Below are 27,456 nucleotides of genomic sequence, written 5' to 3'. Positions count from 1 at the left end.
ACCCCAGGAGCAGAGCAGTGACAAAGCAGACTAGGAAAGCTTTGCAACATTTTGCTTTAAATCAACATCATCTCTACCCACCTAAACCACTTCATAGCCTTCTGGGAGTTGCTATCATGATGTAGTTTGTTTGGAGCCTATTTTTTTCCTAAAGGCAAGGTCCATTACTGGATTCTACATCCTAGGATTTGCTGTGTGGTACTTCTTTTGCGGATCTGACACCAAGTTAAGACAGACACTACAGCTGGAAATTCTGGGCACCTGGCTGAGAACAGGGCCAATATAGAGGAGTGCAAAATGGGATCCAGAAGGCCATTTCCCAGGAAGTATCACAGCAGTCCCGGCACTGAGATTAACCTCAGCCAAATGTGGAGCACTGAGCTTTGCTTTTTCAAAACAAGCAATAATAGCAAATAAGCAATAAGTGAATAAAGTTGAAAAACCAAAGTCAGCTGGAAAATAAAATTCCATTCTCAAACAAGTTCTATGCCTATCCTGTTCTTTTTTCATGTAGAACTCCATCCTCATTCCATATTAATGCACTAAAGTAACCTGAAAAAATCAGGTCAACAAAGCGTGACTCAAAGAGGGGCTGGTAAGCCTCCAGCACTTCGGAAAAAAATAGATAAATATCAAGGTGCTCAGCCAGAGATACTTTTAAAAATCTAGGAATACAGCTTCAGGCATCTAATTTTGCAGAATCTTTGATTCTAGAATGAAAAAAAAACACCCACCAACCAACCACCCCGTAAATCCAGTTAAGACCCTATAAGCTTTTCTGTAACAGCCACTACTCGCCATAGGAAAGCAGAAATTATTCATCTAACTCTGAAGCACTGAAAAAAAGTTACTTAACAGAAACAAGTTAGCAAGGACGGTTTGATGACAGTTTTTCCACGATGACAGGCTTCTAAAAGATATGCCAGTTACAATAAATATTTCCAAATTAGATATCTGGCATTAGGTTGAGAGAGCCAAAGGCTTAAAGATGTCACATAACATAAATGCAGCTCTGTTTAACTTTGCAGTTTCTGAAGCAGTGAAACCCTAGGCTTGCTCTCTTTTTTTCTGGCCCCCCCCCCCTCCTTTTTTTGATATGCCAAATCCATGACCAACACAAGAAACTTCTTTTGCTCTGCTGTGACTAACATTTATCATTTGTATATAAAGTAGCCATTATTCAACCAAATGCGAATTCAGCAAGTGCTTTTAAAAATCACCCACCCCCTAGCAAGAACCACAAACCAAACAGCCGCCCACACCCCGGCTGGAGCATGCCTCTGCATTCCTGAGCGCTGAATAACAGGAGTCTCTTTGAGTCCATGCTGCGCTTTCTTACTGCTCCTCAAAGCCTTAAGAGAGACCTTCCTCTATTGCAGAATCAATACTGGAATGGCAGCTTGTGTCACACCTCACACATTCAGTTTAACTCCTTTTTAAGTGTAGCTTAAAAACAAGATGCTTCTTTTTCTTACTGACTTCTTTTTCTTACTTAAAAAAAGAAGAAAAAAACAGTATCAGTTAAAAAAAAAGAAAAAAAGAAGAAATTAGGTATAAAAGAGCAAGTCCCTCAGCTGTGCCTGAGCTCTGTCTCAGAATCACTGAAAAGTTAAGAAGAGGTCTGAGATGCAACTCCTGGGTGATTCTGTTCCAAAATGATACTAAGATGATGCCACACGCATCCTCACTGATACAGGCATGAAAGCCAAACGTGAAACCAGTCAAAGAGTGAGAGACCTACCCGGAACCCATTTCTTCACTCAGGAGGAAAAAGGCATGTTATTCTAGAGGGTATGCAAACCCCAGGACAGGCTGGCTTTGGGCTGCCATACCAGGAGAAACCTCAGTCTGCTGTGCCAGGCTTGGGTCCCCAGCATGTGCGGGAGGGAACAGGACCTGCCCTCCAGGTCCACAGCAGGTTTTCTTGCAGTACTGATCCCATTTCTCACTGCTTTGCCCATCTACCCCAGTGAGGCATCCTTGCAGTGCTGGATATAATATGGCTCTAGGGAATGGGGGCAGCACACACAGCTGCTCTGGGCTAGAACTGGATAAATATCCTGAGGAAGGAATAGCTGTCTCTGGCTGGAGAGCATGGAAGGCTCACACAGCCTCCAGCAGCTGCAGAAGCAATTTTGGACAGTGGAACCACAGAAAGCAAAGGCCCCCCCCAGAACCAGTCCCCTCAGAGTAAAACCTGAAGTATTTCCAAGCAATGAAATCAGGCCACAAGTAAATTCTCAACAATACGCAGATAAATTGTTTCAGTCTAAAACCACTTCTTTACCTAACATGAAGCTCATAGTCAGTTCTCAACCTCCATTTCCTCCATTTAGCTGCAAGCCAGCTAAGCAACAGTTAAACCAGTGACATGGAACAGGGATGGTAACAAAAGCCTCACCTCCGTGTCTTGTAAATACTAATATTATGCACAATGCTTACCTTTCACACTTCCCAGGGTTGAACAGGGAGCATGTGGTAGAGAACTTCTGCACCACACAACAGTAATTCCCAGATTGGTCACCTATGTGGCAACAGCTGAATTTGAAGATCTTTAACAGGAAGCCAGATATCTCTCTTGAACCTAAATCCTGTATTTTCCTTTTGTTCAGCATTAATGTAACATTTCCATGCTATGGAACAGTCATGGAGTAAAGCATCACCATCCAAACACTGTTGTACCACAAGCTGCATGTCTATTTATTTCTTAGGCTAGGGAAAGAGTCCAATGCTTTGGGCTTGCTGCTCTACTCACTTCATTCACGTTATACCTTACCTTGATTGGATTTTTGTAATTCTTTGAGGCAAAAAAAAAAAGCCAGCAAATCAAATACTAAAGACAGATTTAAAAATGGGATTGTCATTTTGAGTAACTGAGTAAAACTGAGTAAGAAATGAGTAATTTTTTTGCTGTAGAAGGTAGTCAATCATCCTATGCCATGTGCTGTATCAAGGCACAGAGACTTTATTTTCTTTTGCTTTTTCTTTTCTAGCTTTGCCAGGATCTTTACGGGAAGGACTGGAAACTCCTATGATGCATCACACACCAGCTATGATCCAAGGCAGGTACCCAAGATGGTGAGCCAATATGATAATCCTGTATTGCTAAATCCATTGTTTCCCTGAAAAACCTTGAATCACATTCAGTACTCTGTTGGCCAAGGAAACCGGATGTTACTTTCCGCAAAACCTGTCATCACCACCACTCCCAAGTCAGGGAGAAATTGCTCGAGAGAAACAAAGATTCCCCCAGGCTCTTCCAATGGGAATGTCTGGCCCACTCTCCTACCTCCCCTCACCTTTGTGTGCCTGAATGTGAACAGTCCAGGAAATAAGGACAAATATTTAAACATTTAAAAATAAAAATATTCGCTATGTAAAGCCTAGGAATTTTTGCCCATAAAGAATTAGAGGCCAGGTTTCTAAGCAACAAGTTATTTTGGGGGGGAAAAAACAAGCAGAAAAAAGTTTCATTGTGTAACGGGACAGCAGTAAGAACTCTTGATAGGTTAACTTAATGAAATGATTCCAAGTGAGTTCTATTCTCCCCTTATTGATTGACTGAGTATCTAGCACTTATCCTCATATAATGGTATCAACACAATCAATAGCTCTCCAAGTAATGTCAGCTGCTAGCTAATTTACACTTCCATAGTTGCCATCTGCTATTCAACCCATTGTAACACAAGCCATCAGCCTAGGATCTTTAACTAGCATGGTCAAAACAAAACTATTGAAAGACAGAAATTTTATCTATATTCCCAAAATGTAAGGGAATACACCTAATCCCATTATGGTTTCATCACTCCTAGTTTTTCAAGTTTTGTTCACACAGCCAAGAAATGGTGTTACAGTATCTGCTTATTTAAATTCCGCTATCAGCCCTGCATTTCAGAGAGAAATGAAAGATACTAATTGATACCTTATGTAAATTAAGACCTGAGAATTCCAAATTAAAAAAAACCCTAAATAATCCTCATCTACATGATCTCCTGAATGCTCCCAGTCATTTTCAAAGTACATTTTATCTAGCCTTATGGAAGAAAAAGCTGCCTAGCCTACCTTAAAAGCAAGTTTCACTCAGGAGGATTTCTTGATTCTTTTTTAACAGAGTATTCAGAACATTATTTTTAAATGCATGCTGCTGGTCTGCTATTAGAATTTTTATTTTTTTTTTAAATCTGCGTATTATTTCCCTTTGAAATCACTGCTGGTAAAATACAGGGCCATGAAAAACTATGATAGAAATATGCAGAACTAACTAAATGCTTTTATCTAACAGCTCAAGCACCTAGTAGGTGTGCAGTGATGGAATTTACTCCTTCAGAACTGCTTCACAAAACCATGCAGTTACTGCAGCACAGGATGCAAATTCCAGATTTGATCAGAAGCAAAGAGATCAAAAAAACTCAACAAACTGGATGACAAATGTTCAACTGTATGAGCTGCTACAAACAGAATCAGCATGATAATGCTGAACTCTGTCGGCAGGATTATACCCATGATGGAAACAATGGGACATATGGGCACAAGTAATATTCCTCTTTCTTTAAAACTGTCTATTGTTTAAGAACAAAGCAAACCACATCCAAATACATCTGGCATCAACATCTAATGTTTTGCAAGCTGATCCTTCTTTCAAAAACCAAAAAACCTGTACATCTGAGTATCCCATAAATTTTGCTACAGCACATGATGAGTCTGGACATTTTCTCGAGGAGGAAGTTAACACACACATTGTGCTGCCCACCCCGGGCTGCTCAACCAAGAGCCAACTAGCTTGATCTTCACCACCCTCCTTCCCTTTCATGCGGTGGAGGGCAAACTTTCTCTAGCAAAGATGGTGGCTGGAAATGGCCTATTGCTACCACAAAGGCAATTCATCCAGTTTGCATCCTATCCCCTGCTTAGATCTGAAGAGTGTCTGGGAAAGAGGGCAGCTGGGAGCTGGCTGCGTATTGTCCTGGAATGCAATGGCAGGCTGCTTTTAAACCACATCTTTTCCCTGCGGGGATCAGGCTGCCGACAGGAAACGGGCTCATCTGCTGTACAGAGAATTAATAGTAAGGAATATGCTCCCACAAAGCACTGGAGCTATCACAAGCTACTGCATGCGTACACCCAGGAGATTCAGAGCTTCAGGAAACACTTTAGCGTTTGTCCATGTATTATGTATCCTGGATGTGCTCTCATTTCTGTCTGAGGGACCCTGAACAGAAACAAGACAACCCCAAAGTTTCCCAAGATAAATGAAAGATGACTAAATGCACATCACGCCACAGGTTTACCTAGGAACGGGCCTTAAAAGTACCCCCACCGTTGAAAGAACAGGGTCTACTTAGGGCCCAGTTAGCAGAAATTGGGAATCAATTTCCATTTGTATGGGCTATTTTGAGCAGAAACAAGCCAAAAGGTATGCAAGCAATCTCCTTTCTTCTCAGCCTGCATTTGAATGTTTGGTTCCCAGGGTGGAACTCTCGTCCAAGTATTGACTCTAGCTGAAGAAATGAAGTGGAAATTAATCACATTGCCATTTCAAACAGCTTTCTTCCAGCTAACATGTTTCCAGGTTTCCCCAGGCCCATCAGCGGTTTTTTTCATCAAAAAAATAAAAGTTTTCAGGCAGAGCTTGAAGATTTTTCTACATTTCTTCATGCTTTCTAGACCTACTGGCCTGGCCAAAGCTACAGGTTGTGGTAGGTCCAGAAAGTCCAGATACGTTCATTGCATGTGCACAAACAAACTGCAAACCTGTGCAGCAAGTCTGACACTTTGAAGAAGCATCTCAGCTGCCTCACATTTTGTATGGTCAATTCACACTGCGAGACCATCCGGGCAGCCCAATACAATGGGTCTAACACCTTTCCAAAACCGCAGACTTACTCTGTGTGTCTAATACTACAGATGTACACATGTTCCTCTCCAAGAAATCCTGAACAGAAATAGAGCAGTCTTAAGCTTTGTCTACAGACTTTGCATCACAACAAGTAACAATGCAGTTCTACGCTAGAAACTGTCCACACAATAAAAAAAAAAATAAAAAAAAGAAGAAAAAGATTCTAGTATTAATCACCTTTTGACAATTTCCACCGCAAGAGTTTATAATCCTGTCTACTTTAATTCCCCAAAAGTGTCAAAGTTAATTCTGCACTAGATTAAAACCAAGAATGAAGCAAAGAAAAAAATTCTACAAAATGGTAATCATTCTCATCACACAGCTCAGCAGTAAGAGCCCTTTTTCTCTAACCAAACTGATAACGCTGGAGAGGGACCCTTTAGCTATTGTAAAAGCTAAAGAAATAACAGGCACAGGAAGCTTCTTTTGGACCTCAGAACCACTCAGGTGAATGCTAAATTACTCATCCTTTTGCTCACAGCCAAACACCCCCTCCCCCACCCCAGGCCTCTAAGCTTTGCTAGACCATCAGCCTATCAATCAGTCAAAATGCATCTTCCTGATTATTCCCTGGAATTGCAGTTTTTTCAGGCGCAGGAAGATCAGGGCACCAGTCTCAATTCAGCACCATTCTGGAGACTTAATGCTCAACTGGTGTTCAGCAACTTTGGATTCCTAGGCCACCTGAAGATCAGTTTGCCATCACAAGTCCCAGTTCGGGCAAGTATTTAAATACATCTTTCAGTCTTACTGCAATGAGCACTACACAGCCCTTGAAAAGGAGCTGACTGCCAAAAGAGAGGCAGATGTCTTCTGCTGGTTTAAACCACATGGGGTGAATGAAAATTCCTTGCATCTCCTTAGAGTGTGTGCTCCTGACTGAGACTACAAACTAGTTTGCTTTGCTAAGCACTTGTAAAGCATATTTCAAATAATTATAATCCTGAGGTCTTCTCTAACATTACCACAATGTATATTTATTAAGTTAAAAGCACGCACACAGCTACCAAACAGTTATTTAACATTCATTACAACTTGTCCAAGCAAGCCTTATATGCTGTGTAATCATATTCTTCTCCTCAGGGCAGAAATGCTAAGTGTAGCTTGAAACAACAAGATACTATTTTGTCCTGAGTTTACCCATAAAAGAAATACTTTAAGTATTGTTAATATATTCCCACACCCCTCTTGAAACTGTAAAAATCGTACTAGCATCTTAAATAAAAACAAATATAAATTGGAAATAATATAGGAGATCCTAAATTTCCATTTTTCATAAGATTATGGAAGTCACACTCAAATCTAAACTTTGACTTGGCTCACTGGTGCTTGTAAGCAGAGCACATGTGAGTTTGTTCATGACCTGGTACTGTTCTACTCCAACACAGGTGATGTAAACACTGGATTATTTATTTTTTTTTAAATGAAACCTTTCCAGACACCTTCCTGGACAATTTGCCCACTTTCCCACAATAGCCATGCTATTCAAAACTATTTCTAAACAGAATCAGAAGTACTAAAAATATTCACAGGATTTCTTCTCCAGGTGGAAAGAATCAATCCTCTTGAGTCAGATGTCAGGTCCGTGGCAAGCTGCCTCCCCTCCCACTGCCTCTACAAAGGAATTTCTGAAGTTTTGTTTCCACAGAATCAGAAGTGTCAGGTCATGGGGACACCCATGTTCCAACATGCTCTCTCCCATCCCTCTCAAATCATGAGGCAAACTACAGACTTTAACGCAGACTAAGTCAGCAATATAGTATGCTACTTAAGCGCCTTTACCCTCTTGAAGCCAGCAGATCCAAAAGCTGTGCTTCTGGGGACAACTGCTCTTCAGAAAGCTCCTCTGAAGGACTGAACAAGCTACAAGGGCACACAAAACAAAACATAAAAAAAAGCCATCATGGGACAAAATTTAACATCATCTGAGGGGTGGGGGACTTCTAGAGGCAGGTACAGGGTAAATTTTATCTCCAGTGAAAAAAATTAGAAGACCACAGCAGAATCAAAAACCACCACAACTCAGGGCAATCTAGTTTTAAGGTCTTCTCAAATATAGTTTCATTCCATTATTAGAGGAGAAATTTGGTTGATAAAAGGTAGTTTTCTAGACATAATATGTTTAGACTTTTGTAAGGCAATTGGCTGCATACAGCTTGGTAAAAATATACCCACAGAAATAACTTCGGGCAAAAGAAAATGTCTTAAAAAAAAAAGATATGAGAATTTCAATCCATTGTTCTTATTAACACAATGACCAAGTGACGACTGAAACAGAGCAGTGTAAGAGCATATTTATTGAAGGGGAAAAAGTGAATACTGAAGGACTCTTCAGTCTAGCCAAGAGAGGTACAATGAAGCAATGCTGTAAGCTGACACCAGGCCAATTGCAGCTGAAATACTTTTTTTTTTTTTTTTTTTTTTTTTTTTTAAATGTGAGGAGACTATTAGCCATTGGGAAAAAATGGAGAACATAGTGGAATCTCTGTCTCGGTATCTTTAAATGAAGACAGAATGCATTTCTAGAAGACACGCTTGTACAGGTTACTAATGTCAATACAGAGGTCAAAACTCTACCCACAAGCCTGATTTAAAAGTGCACAATTTACAGGATATTAGACTGGGTAATCCTGTTGCCATAAAGATAAAAAGACACTCTGAGAACTACAGTAAACTCTGCACAAGCAAGCAGCAGACTCACACAGACATAGACAGAAATGGGATTATGCCTTTTAATGGCAATCTACTATTAGACTAAATCAGAGGTGTAAACATGAAGCTGCATCCTTATTCAGTCCCAGGACGCTTCCTTTTGTTTTACATTTGCTTGCCAGTAGAGATGTGATTTCTAGAAACAAGGAGTTAAACTAATTATCTGATGTTCCATTTTCTTTAAAAACCCGAAGAATAATACTAAATATGTATATTTAGTAAGCAGACTGCAGTCACTGCAAGCTGAAAAATCACTTTACAAGCAATCCTCTCCAAAATGCTTTTGGAGTTCAAAGTAGCAGCAACACCACTGTTAAACAGATCTCCTATGAAAAGTAAAAAATAAAATTAAATAAATATTACTGCAGGCAAAGCAGCTCCCTCAGAAACACATGTATCTGACAACACCTCAGGCAATACCGTAGCCATGCACGAGCAGCTGCAGATTTTAGGAAGGGCATTGTATGGTTAGACTTAGATGTGCGATTAGTTCCACTGACTATATGAGACTCAATCTGGCAAGAGTCTTCAGAATGTGTCTGACTTCAAGTGCATGTGAATTTGGTGGGACTGCTATTACTCATCCTAAATGTTCACAGGGCAAAAGGGCTTCCTGAAGCTCCACATGGACACAGGGCTGACCATGGGAAGCTCACTGCAGGACTGACATCATGGAAATCTTAATTTAAAGCAAGCAGTTCTTAAAGGAGGGGAAGGTGGTTAAAAAAAACAAAACAAAACAAAAAAACAAACAGTGTGCACAAACCCAAAATTTCAGTGTTCACACTTAGAGATAAATCTTCTCCACTCATACCCCTCCCCCATATAAAAAATAAAGACAAAAATAAACCACGAAGGGAAGGAAGGAAAAACCTCACAAATTTTAATGTCTGTTTTAGGGCTACTGCAGCAACTGCTTTACTTTGCTTTTATCTGCTTTTGTGGTGTTTCCTAGCTCTTGACTGTAAAAGCAAAGTACTCTATATACAAACAGCAAAGGGTTTTATACAGCAGGCAGAGTCCTTTGTTACTAATGGAAATTAGAGACAGGTGTTGATTGCAGAATGGACAGTAATTGCTATGCACAGGGAACCTGGGAAGCAGAAATACTAGAGTCCCTGAGACCTTATTACAAAGATAGCTGTAAGCTTCTTCCCCCAGGCAGTTACTAGACCAGTTCGTGAGAAAATAAGTTCTGGTGATGACTATGGTTCACACACATATTGTAATAAACACTTCCAGATTTCATGTCTTGCAGCATACTACTACTGTTATTCATTATTTGCTAAGAGATGACAGAAAGCAAAGTATAATAAACAAAAGAATAGAAAACTCCACAGCTCCCACCCCAGAAACCTTAGACTGGTTTTGCATAGCGTCCCTCCAGGGTGCAAGTCAAGGCTGTTTTTCCCCTCTGCCTTTCCAACAGAATAAATGAACAAGTTGAACAGCTTGTGATATTTGCATGACTGGGGAGAGATCATCTGAACAGTCTGAACAGCCAAAGTCTAAATAGTCTGCAAGTAGTAAAAAACAGTTAGTGACAGAGTCCTCTGAAGACCCTCACCTTGCCGATTATTGCACTGGAAGTTACTACCAGTATTATGAAATGAATCAGTAATGACAAGCAAACCCTGTAATTTCCACAGTAGGCTTTTTCTACTTATTTTCAGCTTAGAGATAATCCCACTTTTATTAGGTGCTGATCTATCACTTTAAGTATTGCTAGTGCACTGCAGAGGAAGAGACCAAATGCCAGAAAATGAGAGGTTTTAGCCGAAATAATCACATGAAGGGCTTCAAGTAAAGCAAAAAGATGAGGAAAGTAATGCTACACTGATTAGAGATGCATATGAACACCACCATCTGATGGTAACAATATGTTAAAATTATATAAGATTCTTCTGATGTAACTTAAAGGAAAAAGATTTTTAAGAAGCATTTTTTCATTCACTACACTCCAGGCACAATTCCTGTCATTGACATTTCAACATTCATGTTCTAAAATATTGTCACCTCTGACAAAATGCACAGTGGTGAGCTAGCTAATTTTCAATTAAGAAAAGAGTCCCATAAAGTTATAATGCTTCACATATGCACGGGATGATTAGGCAATTGCCAGGTAATGTTGCCTCTTGTACAATTAGCTTATCTGTGTGCTAACAAATGTTCAAATTGCAGAGTCAGACTAGGTTAAGAAGATGGAGGAGTATTTCAACGGCTGCTCATTTCCTTGTTGCACAAGGGTCGCACGGCTACTCACGTTCCACACGAAGAACAGTCCAGCAACGCCCAGACAGTTTTGCACCCACGTTTTGCTTTGTTGTAACACCTTGCTAGAGCATGCAAAATGCTTTCAACCCTCATGAAAAGTGCTAAACTAAGGATATCTCAAGAGCTCGAGCTCTTCATTAGAGGACATGACCACTAACAAGGCTACTTCCTTACACAATGAGACATCATTTAGTCTTTTCTTTGAAGGGGACATCAAAAGGCATAAGGGAGTCTGCATCTTCAGTGCTAGTCACTTCAGAGGCACCTTGTAAGGACAGTTACCAAATGGCCATCTATAATGGTTTTGCATGTGGTTAGATGCCTGTTCACTGAGGAATCATGACATACCTATTTGCTAGTAAAGCCACAAACTTGTATTGAACAGTCCCTGTTAGCAATCATGACAAGAAACTACCAGTCACTGGCGTAGGATGTGAGAAAACAAAACACTTCATCATAGTCACACTCTTCAAAGTCAAGCGGTTCACCCAGTGAGTAATATTCCTGCAGTGGTTTGTAGGTAACAAGAACTATGCTTGTAGAAGTGGAAACCATAAATAAAATTATGTTACTGATGTATCATTATCATAATATGTAGAGACACGACAGCATGAAAGTGTGAGTGGAAATGAGATAATTTGGAGTTGTCATTTCTGTTAAAATTAACTTGGCTTCCAAACAATGTTAATGACACACAGAAGCACAGCCTGAGATGTCTACTCTGTTCAAATCCACTCTGCCATTTATTGGCATATTAAGAAAATATTTGGGGTTAAAATACAAGACAAAAAATTATTGGCAAATAAAAGTGGAGGCTATTGCTATCTCAGCTTCCACCAACATAATGCCACTTGCTACAACAAGCTGGCTTGGATGCATCTGCCAGCCAACAGCATGCATTCACAGTGGCTTTCAACTTCTTCAGCCTGTGGAAAAGTTATTTAAAATTTCCCAAAAGACTGCATGAGCAGTCTCATCCATGTAGACCACTGCACAACACACACAAACATAGTTTCCTTAGTCACCTCTTCTTCAGTCCCTGAAATCTACTGCAGCAGATATAAACATATGCAAATTTTTAACACTTGACTGACTTACTCCTCCTCCAGTCTTTTATGCCAGGAGATAACACCAGAAAACAAAACCGGAGAAAGGTTATCCTATGAGCAAGCCTGTACACTGCATACCCAAAGGACTGCCAACTTCAGATTAAGCAGCAGACCTCAGTCCCCGTGATAGCTACAAAACAAACTACGTGTATCAGTTTTTGTGAACCAAGAGGCATGTTTGTCTCCCATTTATTCTAGAGACATGTTTATTCTAAAGAGACTAAGTACCTTTGAGTTACAACCTCACTTGCTGTAAAAAAAAATAATTTAAAAAAATGAAAAAAAAAAAAAAAAAAAAAAAAAAAAAACCTGCAAGCTAGCATTGGATCTAACTCAACGTGAGGTGCAATTTTTAACCGACAGGAATAAGTTACTGAATCACTGTTAGAGAAGCTATGGCCCTGTGTTTTGAAATAACCCTTGTCTTCTAAAAATAATTCTTCAGTGATTTAATTTATAGCAATACATTACATATGCTGTCACACTAAACCAACTTTCGGCCAGCTTTTTGACAACACTCAACCCTCAAATGAACCTAGAAAAATATTCTTCATAGCTCCAAGTAGCACAGTGACTGCAAACCAAAATTAAGGATGAAATATGACATGATTTTTAAAATCAAGATGTGATTCTAAAGCAAAAGTGTGACAAAGTCTTTTACGCTTCTGCAGTTACTCTCTCTCAGTGATGTAAATTCAGAGCTGCTCTGCACGTGCAAAAATGACAGCCCTGAAGTTGCACAGGTGAAAAAATATGTGACTTACTGAACAAATAACAAAAATCAAGCCCACTCAGGCTTCAAAAACAAGAACACCTATGCCTGGATTGTTTTACACATTGTCACACTAAGTAACGCCTTTTGCTTTCATAACAAAGAACATTTTTGTTCATTTTCTTGCCTTCCAATTAAGCATCTTTCCCCACTGTTTAAGGTTCTCAGACACAGCACAAGAAGAAAAATAATATTTAAACAAAAAAACCCAACCCCTAAAGAAACAAACAAAGCAAAACACACGCATACAGGAGAATGCAAGTCACAAAGGCATGAATTAGCAAAGAGTCTGTAGTCCGCTGCATCTCACAAAACAGTTTGAGCATGGCCATACAACATCACAGCCTCTTCACCAGGAGGGATGGAGGAATTTCACATCCATATGCACTAACTACTCCATCCCTGTGGAATTCTCTCTCCCTGCTTTTAGGTCCTTGAAGCAGCTAAAATCTCTGATCAGCATTAGAGCTGACTGGAAAACCATTATCCCATTATTTCATTTATGTAGGCACATGTACATACTAAACAAGGGCTTTTCATATTTTGTTCAAATGTTAATAGACCATGAACATTTTTTTAAATGAAGTTACAATACTTTCTTTTTTTTCCCCTCCATAGAACGGTTAATTAAAATACCAGTTTCTACTTGAACCTAATTGTACTGGACACAAGTTTTTATTTATTTATATACACATATTTAAAAAATAATATAGGTACACACATATAAAAAAATATAAAATGCACAGAGAATTGTCCTAAAACTTCTAATGGCCTCTCCTCAGTCCTGAACTTCCTACTTTTCCTCTTTTCTACCGGTGCATGTAATCAACGGCTTCAAGTACAAGTGGAATTTTAATCAACTATCAGATAAATTGGAAACATAAAAACTTTTAATATAACTACTCAAAAGCCAAATTAATAACAGACTATTAGTGCTCATTAGCTCTACCTCCCACCTTTCCTCTTTCTTTTTCTTCTGGAATAGCTGGCCTGCCAGTACAGCAGAAACTCTGAAATACCATCCTAAAAATAGAAAGCAAGAAAAGAGAAAAGAAAAAAAAAAAAAAAAAAGAGGGAGGAGAATGGGAACTGAGACAATAAGCAGAGTGAGAAGCTCTGTAATATAAAACTGTCTCCAGCTTCAAAGTCATCAGCCAATCATAATCCAATAAATGCCTTTTTTTTTTTCTAAAATCAGAACACTCAAATGTCTATTTTTATTCCTGTTTAGAAGCAGCTATCTCAACGGGGCTTTCAAACCAGTAGAGCCTGGCATGCAAAGCAGTGACTTACAAAACTCAATTTCAAGCCATAATTTCCAAGGCCTTCACTTGCTTATATGGGTTCATTTGTGTCTGGCACACCAATATTTTACAGCACAGACACCATTAGCAAGACATGGTGAACTAAAGAGAGGAGACTGAGGAGATGTTTACATGAAACTATTCTTTTAACCCAGAACACTATTTAAGGGTTCTCCATTCATGACTGTATACCATTCCACGTATCTAAATGGCTATACAGTTCTTTAACTATCCTAAGATACATATTCTCCAAGTGCAATCATCGGGACCTGCAATACTTACAGATAGCTTTTAATTAAAGCTTGTTCTTCTGGCCCTCCAACATATCAATAAGAATTGCTAGGTACACTTAAGGTACTGAAAAATCAAGACAACAGGGAGCTGTACCCATCTTAAGTCTGGAAAATATGCATGCATAATGAAATACCATCTCTGGAGTATTCAAGGAGGTGTATCCTCAGCACTTTCATACTTTCCTTGCGTGTAGGTTGTGAATGCCCCATCATTGGAGGGGTGTTCAAAGTCAGGTTGGATGGAGCTTTGAGTAACCTGATCTAGTGAAAGATGTCCCTGACCACGGCAGGCAGCTGGACTAGATGATCTTAGAAGGTCCCTTCCAGCCCAAACCACTCCATGATTCTGTGATTCTAAAATGTTAGACCCCTTCCTGTATTTAACTGAAAACTAGTTTTATTAATATAATTATCAATGCTACATTAGAAATATGTTACAAATTATTGGTATAATGAAGAAAGAGCAGCTTTTAAACTGACTCCTGTTTTCCATCCATAGCACCGGCAGACGCACTCTCAAGAGTGATGTCACTTCTATCTTGTATATGGAACACTGTAGCAGGCCTTAGAATGTCTGCACCCTAAATGTTGCTTTGCCTCTGCCCCCCATGAACATCAAGTAATTAAACCAAGTTCTCAGGACTTCACTCTCCCCAACAGCAAAAGGGGGTAAAAATTCTACTGCTATAAAGGACTTTAAGATCTATAGTATAAAATAAGAAGGCACAAATGTTCCCCTTTCAACAGGGCATGGCCCCTTCAACAGCTTGTGGAATGGCCACAATGAAAAGGTCTTTAAAAGGACTTGATGAATATTGCATAGCAAAGATTTTCTTTATTTTTAAATGGGAGTAGTTGACAGCATCTGAGATTAATTGTTGTCCTTCACAGAAAGTAGCCACTTAAAACACACAAGGACTAATCTAAGGTTGTTTTGCTCTTAAGAAATCTAAGTAACCATGATATCAAGCATTATTTCTTGATCCTTAATTTTAGCGAAGAGATATGCTAACTACACCGTTTCCCACAGCAAGAATTCAAATTCAACTTGCTTCCATACCTTTGAAAAGAGCATTTATTTCAAGCTTGTAAATGATTTAAAAGGGAAAGCTTAATTAAAAATGTTGTTTCCAGCCAGATGGGCAGCTATTAGTTTTCAGTCACCTCTTTTGGAACAATTCACCAGAAGTCTTCAGATGCAAAGGAGCTTTAAAGCAAATAGATGTGATTGCCAAAATGTTCCATAAAAGACACAGCTATAGGTAAAAAAATGTTTCATTTTTCCAGCTCGTGTTGCTGTGGGTCATGGTTGTAAAAGCCCACTAGCAACAGCACAATCACTTGACAGACACACATTTATTTCATTTAACATTTTGTATTTGGATGGCATTAAATTCACATATGGTTATATAATATTACTTAAATGAAAACATGAGGCTACATGTATAGTGTTTCCCCTGGACTTGTGCTAACAGACTTCAAACTTAAGCTCAGTAGCAGAACACTGTGGTACGATGTGTATCAACCAGTCAAAATATTCCATGTGTACAGGAGGCACCAGCATAGAGATGAATAGATAAATATTATGGAAACCCAGTTAAGGTTTACCACTAAACATTTATGGAATTCTAACATTCTCACTGACATAACACCTACATATTTTCAAAGAAAGTTTCCAACAAAAATTAAAACTGCTTTCTTAGTATGAATGAGACGAACAGCCACAGAAACTCTTTAGAGTGTCAAGGTATTGGGTTTTGCAACAGAGTCTACCTCTTGAGATTTTAAGAGCTTTTCACAACTGTTACTATATTCTCTGACATCCTTGTGAGGCAAGTACTGTATTTACTAGGTAGTTAAGAGCAAGGTACAAGCAGGTTGAATATTTTGCTCAATGTTACATAGCGGTATGGAACAAAACCTGATGTTTTCAGTCTTCCCTAACCACAATGTACATTCATTATGCAGTAATCCACAACTGAAAACCTATCTTAATTCAGTTATGACTAGGAAAAACAAATATGCAACTGCAACTCTATACATGAACTTTCAGCCTATAGCTCTACCAAACAAGCAAAACCAGATTTGGGAAAAAGCTTCAATGATCAGCTGTCTACCTACACACAAGTTATTTATGGCATCTAATTCAGAGCAAAGCTCAAAACAGTTTGCAGGCTGCCAGCAGACTTTTACTGGCGACAGAAATCAGCTATAAAGGAGTATTAGCTCTGATGATCAGACAGTGATTATCTACATCTTTTTAAAAATTTACATTTAGTTATTTTGTAAAGCTTGTTTCTAATGCAATGGTTTCAAATCAGCTGGTTTCCACTTTCTACCATTCTGTCATCTTCTGCAAAAACTCCACTGGCCATAAAAAAAAAAAAAAAAAAGCCACAAAATTTTGAAGAGAAAACAGTAACATTAAACAGGCCAATAACATAGCTTTGACTTATGGTGAAGCTTACATTCAGTAAGTCAGATAAATTTAGGCCCAAGAAGCAGATATGGAGAAAGATTAGCCAAATCATATCCAAGTTTCACCATTCCAAGCCTGTGAAACTCTTAGAAGGTAATTAATCTGGGGTCTCCAGAGTTCACTGGAGTTTCTCTTGAAGGTTCCAGGCCAACATCAATAACTATTCTAGACCTTTCCTCCAACAGGCTGTTGAACGTAGAGGAAGAAAGAAAGGATAGATGTTATTAGCACACCTTGTGCTCTTCTGAGTTCAAGGCCTATAATTGTGGGTGGGCTTTATCTAAGCCATGCAAGAGGAAACGCTACTCCTTCCTGTATTTGTATAGCTGTGTAGCAGGGGAGATGGGAAGAGGACTAGAACAGCACATTATAAAGGCTTCACCATTGGTATGCAAGCTGGTTAAAAATGGTTTAAAAAAAAAAAAAAAGAAAAAGAAAAAAATCCCACAGTGAGAACAGCCAAATGCCGCCTTCTGCACAGGCACAGGATAAGGAGCCATGCCAATGCCAAACCCACTGCCAGTGGTATCTCAGCTACAAAATGTGGAGCCAAGCCACACTAGTGCCCATCAGAAAACCCTCAATGAAACATGACCGAGAACTCTTCCGAAAATGAAATGCTTTGCAGACAAGTATCATTTTCAACAAACTTCCAGCTAAATCCTGCCTGACTTCATGCCAGATTTCCAGCTCAGGGCTGACAAGTCCAGTCTTCGTAGGACTGGAGCCCTCAGGTCTTGCAGGCTCTGCTGGGCAGGCTTCAAGTTCTGCAAAGAAGAACCCACAGAAGCCCCAAAAGCCCTGAACTTAAAAGAGAAAACTGGATAATATTCAACCTACAAACACCCGTATCCTCTGTTTTCAGTTCACTGCTTTCTTCTGCTGGTCTGACTCTCCTTTCACTTGCATGTAAATCAGAAGTAAATTTACTGAAATCCATGTAATTACACAAATGCAAAAAGAGTGGGAAAAGACTCCAGCTCCTTATCAGACTTTCCTTTAAGAAAAGTGTGCTTTTTAAACACTGATATATTTTTCAGATACTGTTACATGTGTGCTACAAATTAGCTACGCATCTGACTTAAGGGGAACAACAATTTGTTCCACAAATAATAAGAAAAAGACCCTTCTGTACAGTTCCAAATGTATGGAAACCACAGACTTTGTATCCCTATGAAAAAAACCACATCTGGTCTTTCAGAGTATTACAAAATTAAAGGTGCTTGTAGCTGGGTCTTTGTCTTCCCATATAGCAACACTTAAAATCCAGTTGTGGAAGGAAATTTGGGGAAAAAAGCGTTCTCTAGCTGTTAAGTAGATAAAGCAACAACAGTTGCATATTCAACACAAAAACAAAGAGGCATTCTCATGTTCCATAGATGCCTTCTACCAAGCCCAATATTTTTGTGAACTTTAACTGTTCTACATCTGTGAAGAGTAAGAGAATTTCTCTTTTCATGTTCAAGCAATGGGAACAGGAAGGACAAGTTCTTCCTCTTTTGTTGTGAAAAAGGAAAGTCAGTATGCGCATCTATCATTCAACCATTGCTGGCTGCAACTTTACCACAGAGGAGGAAATTTCTGTTTTGACTTCCTTTTTTAAAAAGATTGTGTTATGATGAACGTCACCAATTCAAAGACAATCTCTGACCTTTCCTATAACACAATTTGTGAGCAAAAGTTTAATGAAATTTTCAGATTAGATAACTAGAAATTATGAAGTGAGCTAAGGATGGCCCACCTAATACCTTGACCCTGAGACTTTCCTTCCTGAGGACCCCGAAGCCTGGAGAAAGCAAGGGCTACAGGCAGATAGACTGACTCTCCTGACACCTTGTCCCCTGCAATCTTCTCTCTAGGATCCACACACCTCACTTTTCATAAACTGATGCATATTCCTCTGGAGATCAAAAAGCAGATGCTCCTGTTCATGGGGTCAGGCACACAGCCCATCTGTGATGAGTATGCAGGTGCCCTAGGACAAGGTAGGCACACACAGACCCCAGTCACAAGACTACCTGAAACATGCAACTTCTTTGCCCTGATAACCTCAGTGCTGAACAGCAAGTGAGCTGTAAAGGTATTCCTAGTGACAAAATTTATCAAGACCACCTATTCACCTTTCCTAGACTTACACGGGTTACATTTCTAACAGGAAGGTTTTACTGGATTTTTAAGCATGTTCGTTCATGAGGCTCACCAACACGAGTTATAATTTCATCATGTCTTCCACATCAACAGCAGCACCTAATACTTTAAAAATGCAATCAAATTGACTCCTCGTGGAATAGCATGATTCTGAATACCAGCAAGTTGAAGAATCAAACTCACAAGGAACAGCTACCATTTTCTCCCCATGCTTCCTGTGTCCTTTCCCCATGCTCCTATCGACTGACATCTGCTACTTCAGAAGTGCGCTGTTGATGTAAACAAAGTCGGTGTCAGCAATCATGTGGAGATTCTCCACTGTAGAGAAAGGAATAACAGTTCAATATCTGGAGCAATTGCTGGGGCACACAATCCAACAGATTTTCTGACCTACTCGTTTTGAATAGCCTAAAGTCTGTCTGCACCACACTCAGCCATGTAGGGCAGAGAAATCTACGTTGTCGCTAAATGATCAGATTTGGGTACCCAAAACAGCGTACCTACAGCAGCTTAGGTTTAATAGGCTTCTTAGTTGACAACAAAGATTTTGTACTCTGGAGCTCACACAATTCCTGGGTGATACTCTAAAAAGCAGGGTGTTGTTATTTCTTACCTGGCTGAGCTCTTTTGAAGATAAGGGTTACCCTTTTTTCTTTTTTCTTTTTTTTTTTTTTTTAATAGGGCTCTTATTACTATGCACAAGTAGTTTATTGCTGCTCACATTTGTGACCTACGCTTCTGAAGGATCAAGCCTTTAATACAGAAATAAAGAGCTCTGGCTTTTTATTCTCTTTCTACAGAGCCACAGTACCAGTAGCAATCAAACTTTCCTGCTTGCCTAAGGGCAAGTCCCACCATTCTGACAGTGATGGTAAAGAGATGCGTGAGCAAATGAGGATCAGGTCTAAAAGGCTTCAAAACATCTTTAAAAGCAGTATTAACTGCAACAATTGACACATTATTGTCTCTTCAGTTACACAGAAAGTTGTGCTACCAGTGACAAGAGCCTAATTATTAACAACTTCCTTGTCTTTATGTTTGGACTCAAGTTGCATGTAACCAAATGTAATTAGCAAACATTTGCTAAGCTTGGTGGAGTCAGCCTACTAGAACTGGAGTGCCTGGACAAGAACCTCTGCCCTGTCTTTATTCGCCTCGCTCCTGTCTGCTCTCTTCACTGCCAATCAACACAATCAGCTTTGGACTGGAAAAAGCTTTTTACACAGCACATCAAGACAGACAAGGACAAAAGTTAATTAGGACTATTCATAAGCCTTACTGGAAGAGAGTGCTGCATCCCATCCCTGAAAATTTAATTGCACTCAATAGAGAAAAGCTAGAAAAATTAATAATAATAAAAAAATTATAAAACAGAAAAAGATAATTTGGGAGTAAAATCTGATTTCAATTTAATTCAAGCACTGTTTGGCCCTATTTATTTCATAAAGTAGTTCATGCAGGATAATGGCATTACTGTGCATCTAACAGCATTAGAAGCTCCTAATAAATTAACAAGTGAAAATTAATGGCTGCTCAGTCCATTAAATCTTGTTAATTTTATTTTTGTTGCAATAATATAGCAATCACAAGTTTACATTATTAAACCAATATTTATTAGAAGAACTCATTTTAATTGGATCCCTGATGTGATAATCCCATACAGTGTGTATTTCTTGGTTTCATCAATTTCTTGCATTTATTTCTCATTATATTTAAATGACTGCAATGTTCGGGGTCTTTTCCTAATACTATAAAAGTTAAGCAACCATTTTAAACATTTTGTTTCACAAAGATTCAACACTTACTACACAATATAATGAGAATCTTACAAGTCCTTGCAGAAACTATTTTAAATATTTCAGTCTCTTCAGAACAGGGAGAAGACAAAAAGGCAGACATATGACTATTTGAAAACATCTCAACAAATGGTAAAATACATTTTTTCCCTTTAGCTCGTCAATGTTCTATATAAACACTGCTGTGTTGCCTTTCAAGTCAAGAGGAGTTTTACCACTGTTTTTAATGCAAAATGTTAGCTGGTCTGCACATCTCAGAAAAAAAGATAAATATATATTGACAAAAGGTTTTGAATTGTAGTAGCTGCTGACAGAGAGATACAAATTTGAGAAGACATCTTACTAAGGGCTGGGTCTGATGTGCTATTCCAGCAGCAACTACTTTGAGGGAAGGGGCTGCAATGCTGGACAATGCTTTCTCCCCAACCCCCCTCCTTACCCCAGTTTCTTCATTTCTGCCAACATAACTGAACGCGTAGTCGCTCCCTAACTGGTTGTATCAACATTATTGCTTTAGCTTAACAGTAGCATTTTGGTTTTTAAAATGGCATAGTGTGGACTAGAAGTCAACTACACACACTATTATCCAAGCTAATATAAGAGGCAGTAACTCTGATGCAAGGGTGGGGAAAAGAAGTTGGAGGGGCTGTGGGGAACAGAAACCTTTGTGCCCAGAGTGGGGAGGGGAGTGACCTCTGGGGAGATGACAAGGAGGATGATGAGAAAGATACCAATGGACAAATGGGACTGCATGTAGAAAGTACACCTGACTAAAGGCCTGTGTACACTTACCGTATTTTCACCTTTAGACCTGATCTGTGAAGTCACACTAATGCCACAAAAGCTAGTTACAAACAGATTCGTAAAGTGCTGTCTACCCTGCAGCTATCACTGCCACAGCTAAACTAGCTTATGTGGGTACTGCTAGCAGCATAGTTGTGGCAGCACAAAGGTTAGGATAGGGCTGTAAAAAACCTGCCCATAAAGCTAGGTCAGTACATAGGTTAGTGGACAGAGTTTTGTAGCAGTAATATTACCGGCAACAGGGAGCTAACAAGCATAATGGCAGCTAGACTGTGTTTGCACACAGGGACTGTACTGTAATCATCTCCAGTGCACCACCGTTACATCAATCTAAAGGGCAGATGCCCTTAAACAAGTCTATGCAATATTAAAGCTCCTCACATACAGGGACAGGCCAAATTGAAAACAAGGCAGTTTAAAATTGGCATTTAAAAAATATATACAAATTTGTGTGTGGACACATAAAACTATGACCGGCCCTTTGCTTATTACTGAAACCAGATGGGCACCAATCTCAAAAGAACATACTTCATGGTCTTGCAGACAGCCTCTGACACTTACTGTATTTACAGTTTTCATATTTTCCCGGTATCAAGGCAATCCTAAGAACACGGTCAATTCTTGTAAATATAGTGTGGTCAACTACCAACACAAGAGAAGGCATGCTCACACCCAAGATGTTCCTAAAATCACTGATGTATTATCCTGGGTTTTCCCCACCAAAATGCAAATCATTCAAGGAATACCTTGTTTAGCTGCTTTTAAAAAGCAAATGTGCCACATTTCCATTTCAGTTGGTACAATCTATCCTTATCAGATGAGTTCCACAAGAAATAACACCCACCCCTCTTCAAAACTATTTTCTAAATTAAAAAAACCACCACTTAAAAGAAGGTGTTCCTTACATACAAGAATCCCGACTCCCCTAAAACCACTGGTGATACAAAAACCCCAAACAAATACAGTAATAGGTTCAAAAGAAAAATATGCATATGAAAATATATTACAAAATGTCATGAGATTTATGTCTTAATATGTGTAATACCACTAAAGCTCTTGAAACAAAGCATTTACTATCTCATCCCATATCAGCAAGACTATATATATACTGCACAGCTTTTAGAAATTACTAAGTGCTCATCACATGTTCCTGGCTTTTGCAGTTCAGACCTCTATATAGGTTAAGAGTTAAACACTCATCACAGTTCAGCCTAACACCCTTTATTTCCAGAGGCAAAATGCTGACGGTTTGTCAGGTGCACAGTACAGTCTCTCTTCAGGTCAGGAATAGTATTAGAAACTCATTGCTCTTCTCCCAAGCATGAAGTCTATGGGGTTCTGCAGGTATGTAATAATGTTAGCTGTAGACTTTGCTGCCATCAGATTCCATGCTTACTGTATTCTTTGGTCTCAGAAGCAGAGCCATCAAAAATTCAAAAAATCTGACAGCAGCTGGAGTAGACCTAAGCTTGCTCACTGGACAAAGCAGAGAGGCTGCAAACTCAAACACCTGGCTGTGCTCAGGTATGTGCTAATGGCACACTATCCTCAAGCTTGTCTTAAAAGCGATAAAAATCCCCCTCTTAAAAGCTGGGCTTTCAAGATCAATGCAACTACTACAAAGGATATATTTTAACAAACAAAATAATGAAAAACTGTCTTACTGCCATGCAGACCCAGACAACTCACTAGGCAGCTCCTGACACCAAACCCTACCAGCTTAGTGCATAGAGGTTTAAAGGCAGTTCCCTTCTGGAGAGGGATTGGCTTTGGCAGCAAAGCACCAGACAAGGGAGGGACAAAGGTCCTCTAAATGAGCCATTCCATCGAGCATCACTAACTGCTGGCTCAAGAAACAATTGGATGGTCTGAGACTGGTAGGTTTTTCAGCTGGAAACTAATTCCTGCCCCAGCAGAAAAAAACAAGAAGGAAAAATCCTGCCAGCAGAGCGTTATAATGAAATCCTTGAAGGTCTCTCCAGCCTTTGCTGTCTGCCACAGGTCCTTCCAACAGAAAATGTGGGGCCTGAGGTGTCTGTCACATCATCTTACAAATGGAGCACTTGTAAAGTAATACATGCTGAACAAATACACAAGCAAATAAACTATTCATTGTTTAATAATCCATCAGGAGACAGAATGTAGTATGTGTATTTCCTATTTCAAGTAGATAAAAATGACAGCAAGAATAAATTTGGTATTCTAATTCCTTAGCCCCACAACAAAAATTATTTTTTTCTTATTCTTTCTTAAAACAATCCCACCTGATCACTATAGGAATTTGCTGCGTAGCCCTTATTCCCATGAGCAATGTTTCTGCAAAGCTCAAGCACTTTTACATCTGAAACTTGCTTCGTCTCATGGATACAATAGCTAATTTTGGACTTACCCTACTCCTGCTGGGCCAGAGTCATCACTGGCATAGCTCCACTGTAATTCAGTCTACTGATGCATTACAGACAATGCACAACATGATCTAATCTTTAATGATGGTTTTCCACCCCTTTTCAACCCCCAACATACTTATTTGACTCAATAATAAAATGACATATGTGGAATTATTTAAAAAAAAAACAACAAAAACAACAAACCACACAACAAACTAAAACCATACTAAAATTGTCTTGCAAACACTAATTTCAAATGACACGATAATCAGATTCACAGATACATTAGGACAAACAGCACAGTCCAGAAAAGACACAGCTCTTAAAGTCACAAGGCCTGGTTATAGTTCCAGCTCTGACACTGACTTCTAGACAAACGGTTTCAGATCTCCACACCATCCCCCAATCTCTGATATATAGATACTGACCTCTTAGTATGCTGGTGCAGAGGGTCCAGCACAGACTAACCTAACCATGCTCATTTGGATCTCTGTAATATACATAGTAAACAATAATACAAGTACATATGAAGTGTCATGTTTAAAAACTAGTGCCAAGGCATAAGGAGCTACCATTGAAATATGCTGACACTTCCCCCATACCAAGGTTTAAGATAGGCAGGATCCAGGCTCTGTGTCATAAGTGAACATGAAATGTTTTAATTTCTGTACAGATTTCCTTTAACAGAGCAAGGTCTAGGAGAAACAGACGTTCACTTCTGCACAGTAGGAACAGCCAGGACAATCTCTGGAGGTGATAATATTTATGACTTGTGATATCTGCTCGTGTTGTTACTGGTTTTCAAGCTTCAAAATAATTTTTCTAAATTAAAACATCATACTCCAACTCATCTCTTTGCTACCTTTGAATCATAAAATATCAAAACATTCCTCCCTTATCCAAATCACCTTGTTAGTAGTAAAAGAAGTACCAAGAGGCTTCACGCTCTGCTCCCCAACAGGTCAGCATCAGCTAGACATAATACCCAGGTCACATCAGCAGGGCTGCTCAAGTAATTTTCTTCTTTTGAAATGGTGTTTCAGGGAAGTGGTTTAAATAGGGTATTATCTATGTGGAAAGCACACTGCTTACCAAGAATTTAAAAATACACGGTTTAAGGCATTTGTATCGGGTGGTAGCTCTACAGGTTTTGATTTCTGCTTCAACTAGGCGAACCAGAGTAACTCTAACAGGCTGAGAGGTCTATTTGCATTACTGGCCAAAATCTTAGCCAGTCATTCACAACCAAAAAGATAAGGAGACTTTACTTTTCCTTTAAAAAAAAAACATTACAGTTGTTGGGAGAAAATTTTAGGAGTTCCAAATATCCACATTTCTAAGCTACTTGCTTCACTTTTTCATGCAACAGATGCTGCTTTGTATTAGCTACTGCATATTAAATCATTCTGACAACCAAGAAAGCATACATTTGTTTGCGCGCAAGAGAAGCATGAATACACACACACAGATATCTTCTCACGTAGAAGCATACAATTATGCAGCATTCAAATATTTGGGATGAACTTTGGCCTTTGTTTAAAAAAAAAAAAAAGTACCCTCAAACAACAATCAGTAACAGAACCAGCAGTCATCTGGCTGAGCTCACAGAAATCAACAAATCTTCAGCAATAAAACACCACTTGTGACCAGCTATTTGCAAGTAACTTGGAAATTTTTTCTTAGATGGGATACTTATATACACATCCTTTATGATTTATAATGGTCTTATGGATGAATCTCGGAATGGAGGCTAAAAATACAATCCATGTTAATTCAAAAAATGGAAGAAAAAAGAAATTAGTTATATTCACCCTCACATGCTTTTTTTGCATTCCAAACAATCCCCTTCAGCTATGCCATTTGCATTCCCGATTTAAAAAGTAATTTGAAAACATATGCACAGCAGGGCTCTAAATCACCTCCTCAGAGTAATATCTGTCTAGCTAATATGGAAGAAACCAAGCAACCCAAACAAAACCATTTTCCTGATACATTAATCAGAAGAAAATCTTAATGTAACAGTACCAGAGAACACGCTGAAACTTTTGACAATGAGAGTACCCTCAATAACTATAACTGTAATCCAGAGCACTTCCAACTTTTTTTTTCTTTTTTAATCTCGGCTGGAGACATATTTCCTCCCTACATTCCCCTCTTGTTACTAGACAGTAAACCAATTCTGTAGCCAGCTATTTATTAATTTTTTTTAACTCTCTATAGAGCCAGGATAGAGCATGCAGGAGAGGACTAACACCGCACCGAAGTGCAGCGGGGCTGGAAAGCAAAACAAGCCCTCTACCAGGCTGTGCCACAGCATGCCGAGTCCCTCGGGAGAAAGCTGCTACCGAAGGGGCCTCCGAGCACCCCCGTGCCCGGCCCGGAGGGGGGGGACCCGCGGCTGCGCCCACCCCGCCGGGGTAACCGAGCGGGGTGCCCCTTGTTTTGTGTGCTCCCCACCACCACCGCCGTGCATCCCCTCTACCTGGGGATGGTGATGCACTTGGTGTTGATGTTCTGCGTGGTGATCGCCTTCTCCAGCTCGTCCAGCTGCCCCGTCTTCTTCAGCTTCTTCACCAGGCTCTTCACCGCCTTCTCGCACCATTTCTCCTCCTGCCCGTTCTGCTCCCCTTTCTTCCAGCCCAGGAGCCGCTTGACGATGGGAGGAGTGAAAGGCAGGATGGAGGACATGCTGGCTCGCCCGGCAGGGCCGGCAGCGCCCCGCCGCTGAGCTCCGCGCTCGCCCCGCCGCCCCCCCGCGCTGCGCCGCGCCGCTCCGCTCCGCGCAGGCCCCGCCGCGCCGCGGGCAGCACAAAGCCCGGGCCCCGGGCGGCGGTGGCCTGGCCCGGCGCCGCGCCGCTCCGCTCGCCCGCCCCGCCGGTGCCTCAGCGCCTCGGGCCCGCGGCACCAAACTTTGCCCGGAGTTCGCCGCCTCTCCCCGGCGGCGGCGGCGGCGGCAGCTCCCTCCTCCCCCTCCTGCCCCGCTCTGTGTGCGCGGAGAGGCGCCCACTCCAGCTCATTCCCAGTCTGTCTCTCATGCAAATTGCCTGCTGGCCGCCCCGGCCCGGCTTCCACCCCCTCCTTCCCTCCCAAACACGCTCACTCACGCCGCCGAGGGAGGGCGGGGAGGCGGCCGGCCCGCCGGGAACTCCGCTTCCCCCCCCCCCGCCCCCGCCGCCGGCGGCAGCCCCCGCGCTCCCGGCAAAGGCCCCCGCTTCCCGGGCGGGACGGGGCTGTCCCTCTCTCAGCCCCGCTCCAGCGCGGCGTCCCCTCAGCGGCGTCGGGCACCCGCGGCCTTCCCGCCGCGAGCCCCCTCAGAGGGCAAGGCGGGAAGCTCCCCTCAGGGCCGCCGCGGCGGGAAGGAACGTTCTCAGCCCGCGCAGGGAGACCCGCGGGGGTTCTGTCCGCCCGAGCCGCGTCCCCTCGGCCTCCCCACAGCGCGGCGGCGCCCCGGAGGGAGGCCCGCGGTGCGGGTTCGTGTTTCT

At 40.7% G+C, this 27,456-nt stretch overlaps 1 protein-coding gene across 2 annotated transcripts in view; it reads right to left on the bottom strand.

Moving 5' to 3' along the window:
- The window catches only part of SMAD3 (SMAD family member 3), a 79,188-nt gene extending 52,483 nt beyond the window's left edge, over positions 1 to 26,705 (bottom strand). For both annotated transcript variants that reach the window (XM_049812613.1, XM_049812614.1), the window contains exon 1: positions 26,457 to 26,705. In XM_049812613.1, the coding sequence (XP_049668570.1) occupies positions 26,457 to 26,662 (206 nt within the window). In that variant the 5' untranslated portion in view covers positions 26,663 to 26,705. The remainder of the gene's footprint in view (positions 1 to 26,456) is intronic.
- Positions 26,706 to 27,456: the final 751 nt, after the last annotated feature.

This window comes from Accipiter gentilis, chromosome 10 (genome assembly GCF_929443795.1).
Source record: "Accipiter gentilis chromosome 10, bAccGen1.1, whole genome shotgun sequence".
Classification (NCBI taxonomy): domain Eukaryota; kingdom Metazoa; phylum Chordata; class Aves; order Accipitriformes; family Accipitridae; genus Astur; species Astur gentilis.
The sequence above is the reverse complement of the archived record's forward strand: the minus strand, read 5'-3'. Positions and strand labels throughout refer to the sequence as shown.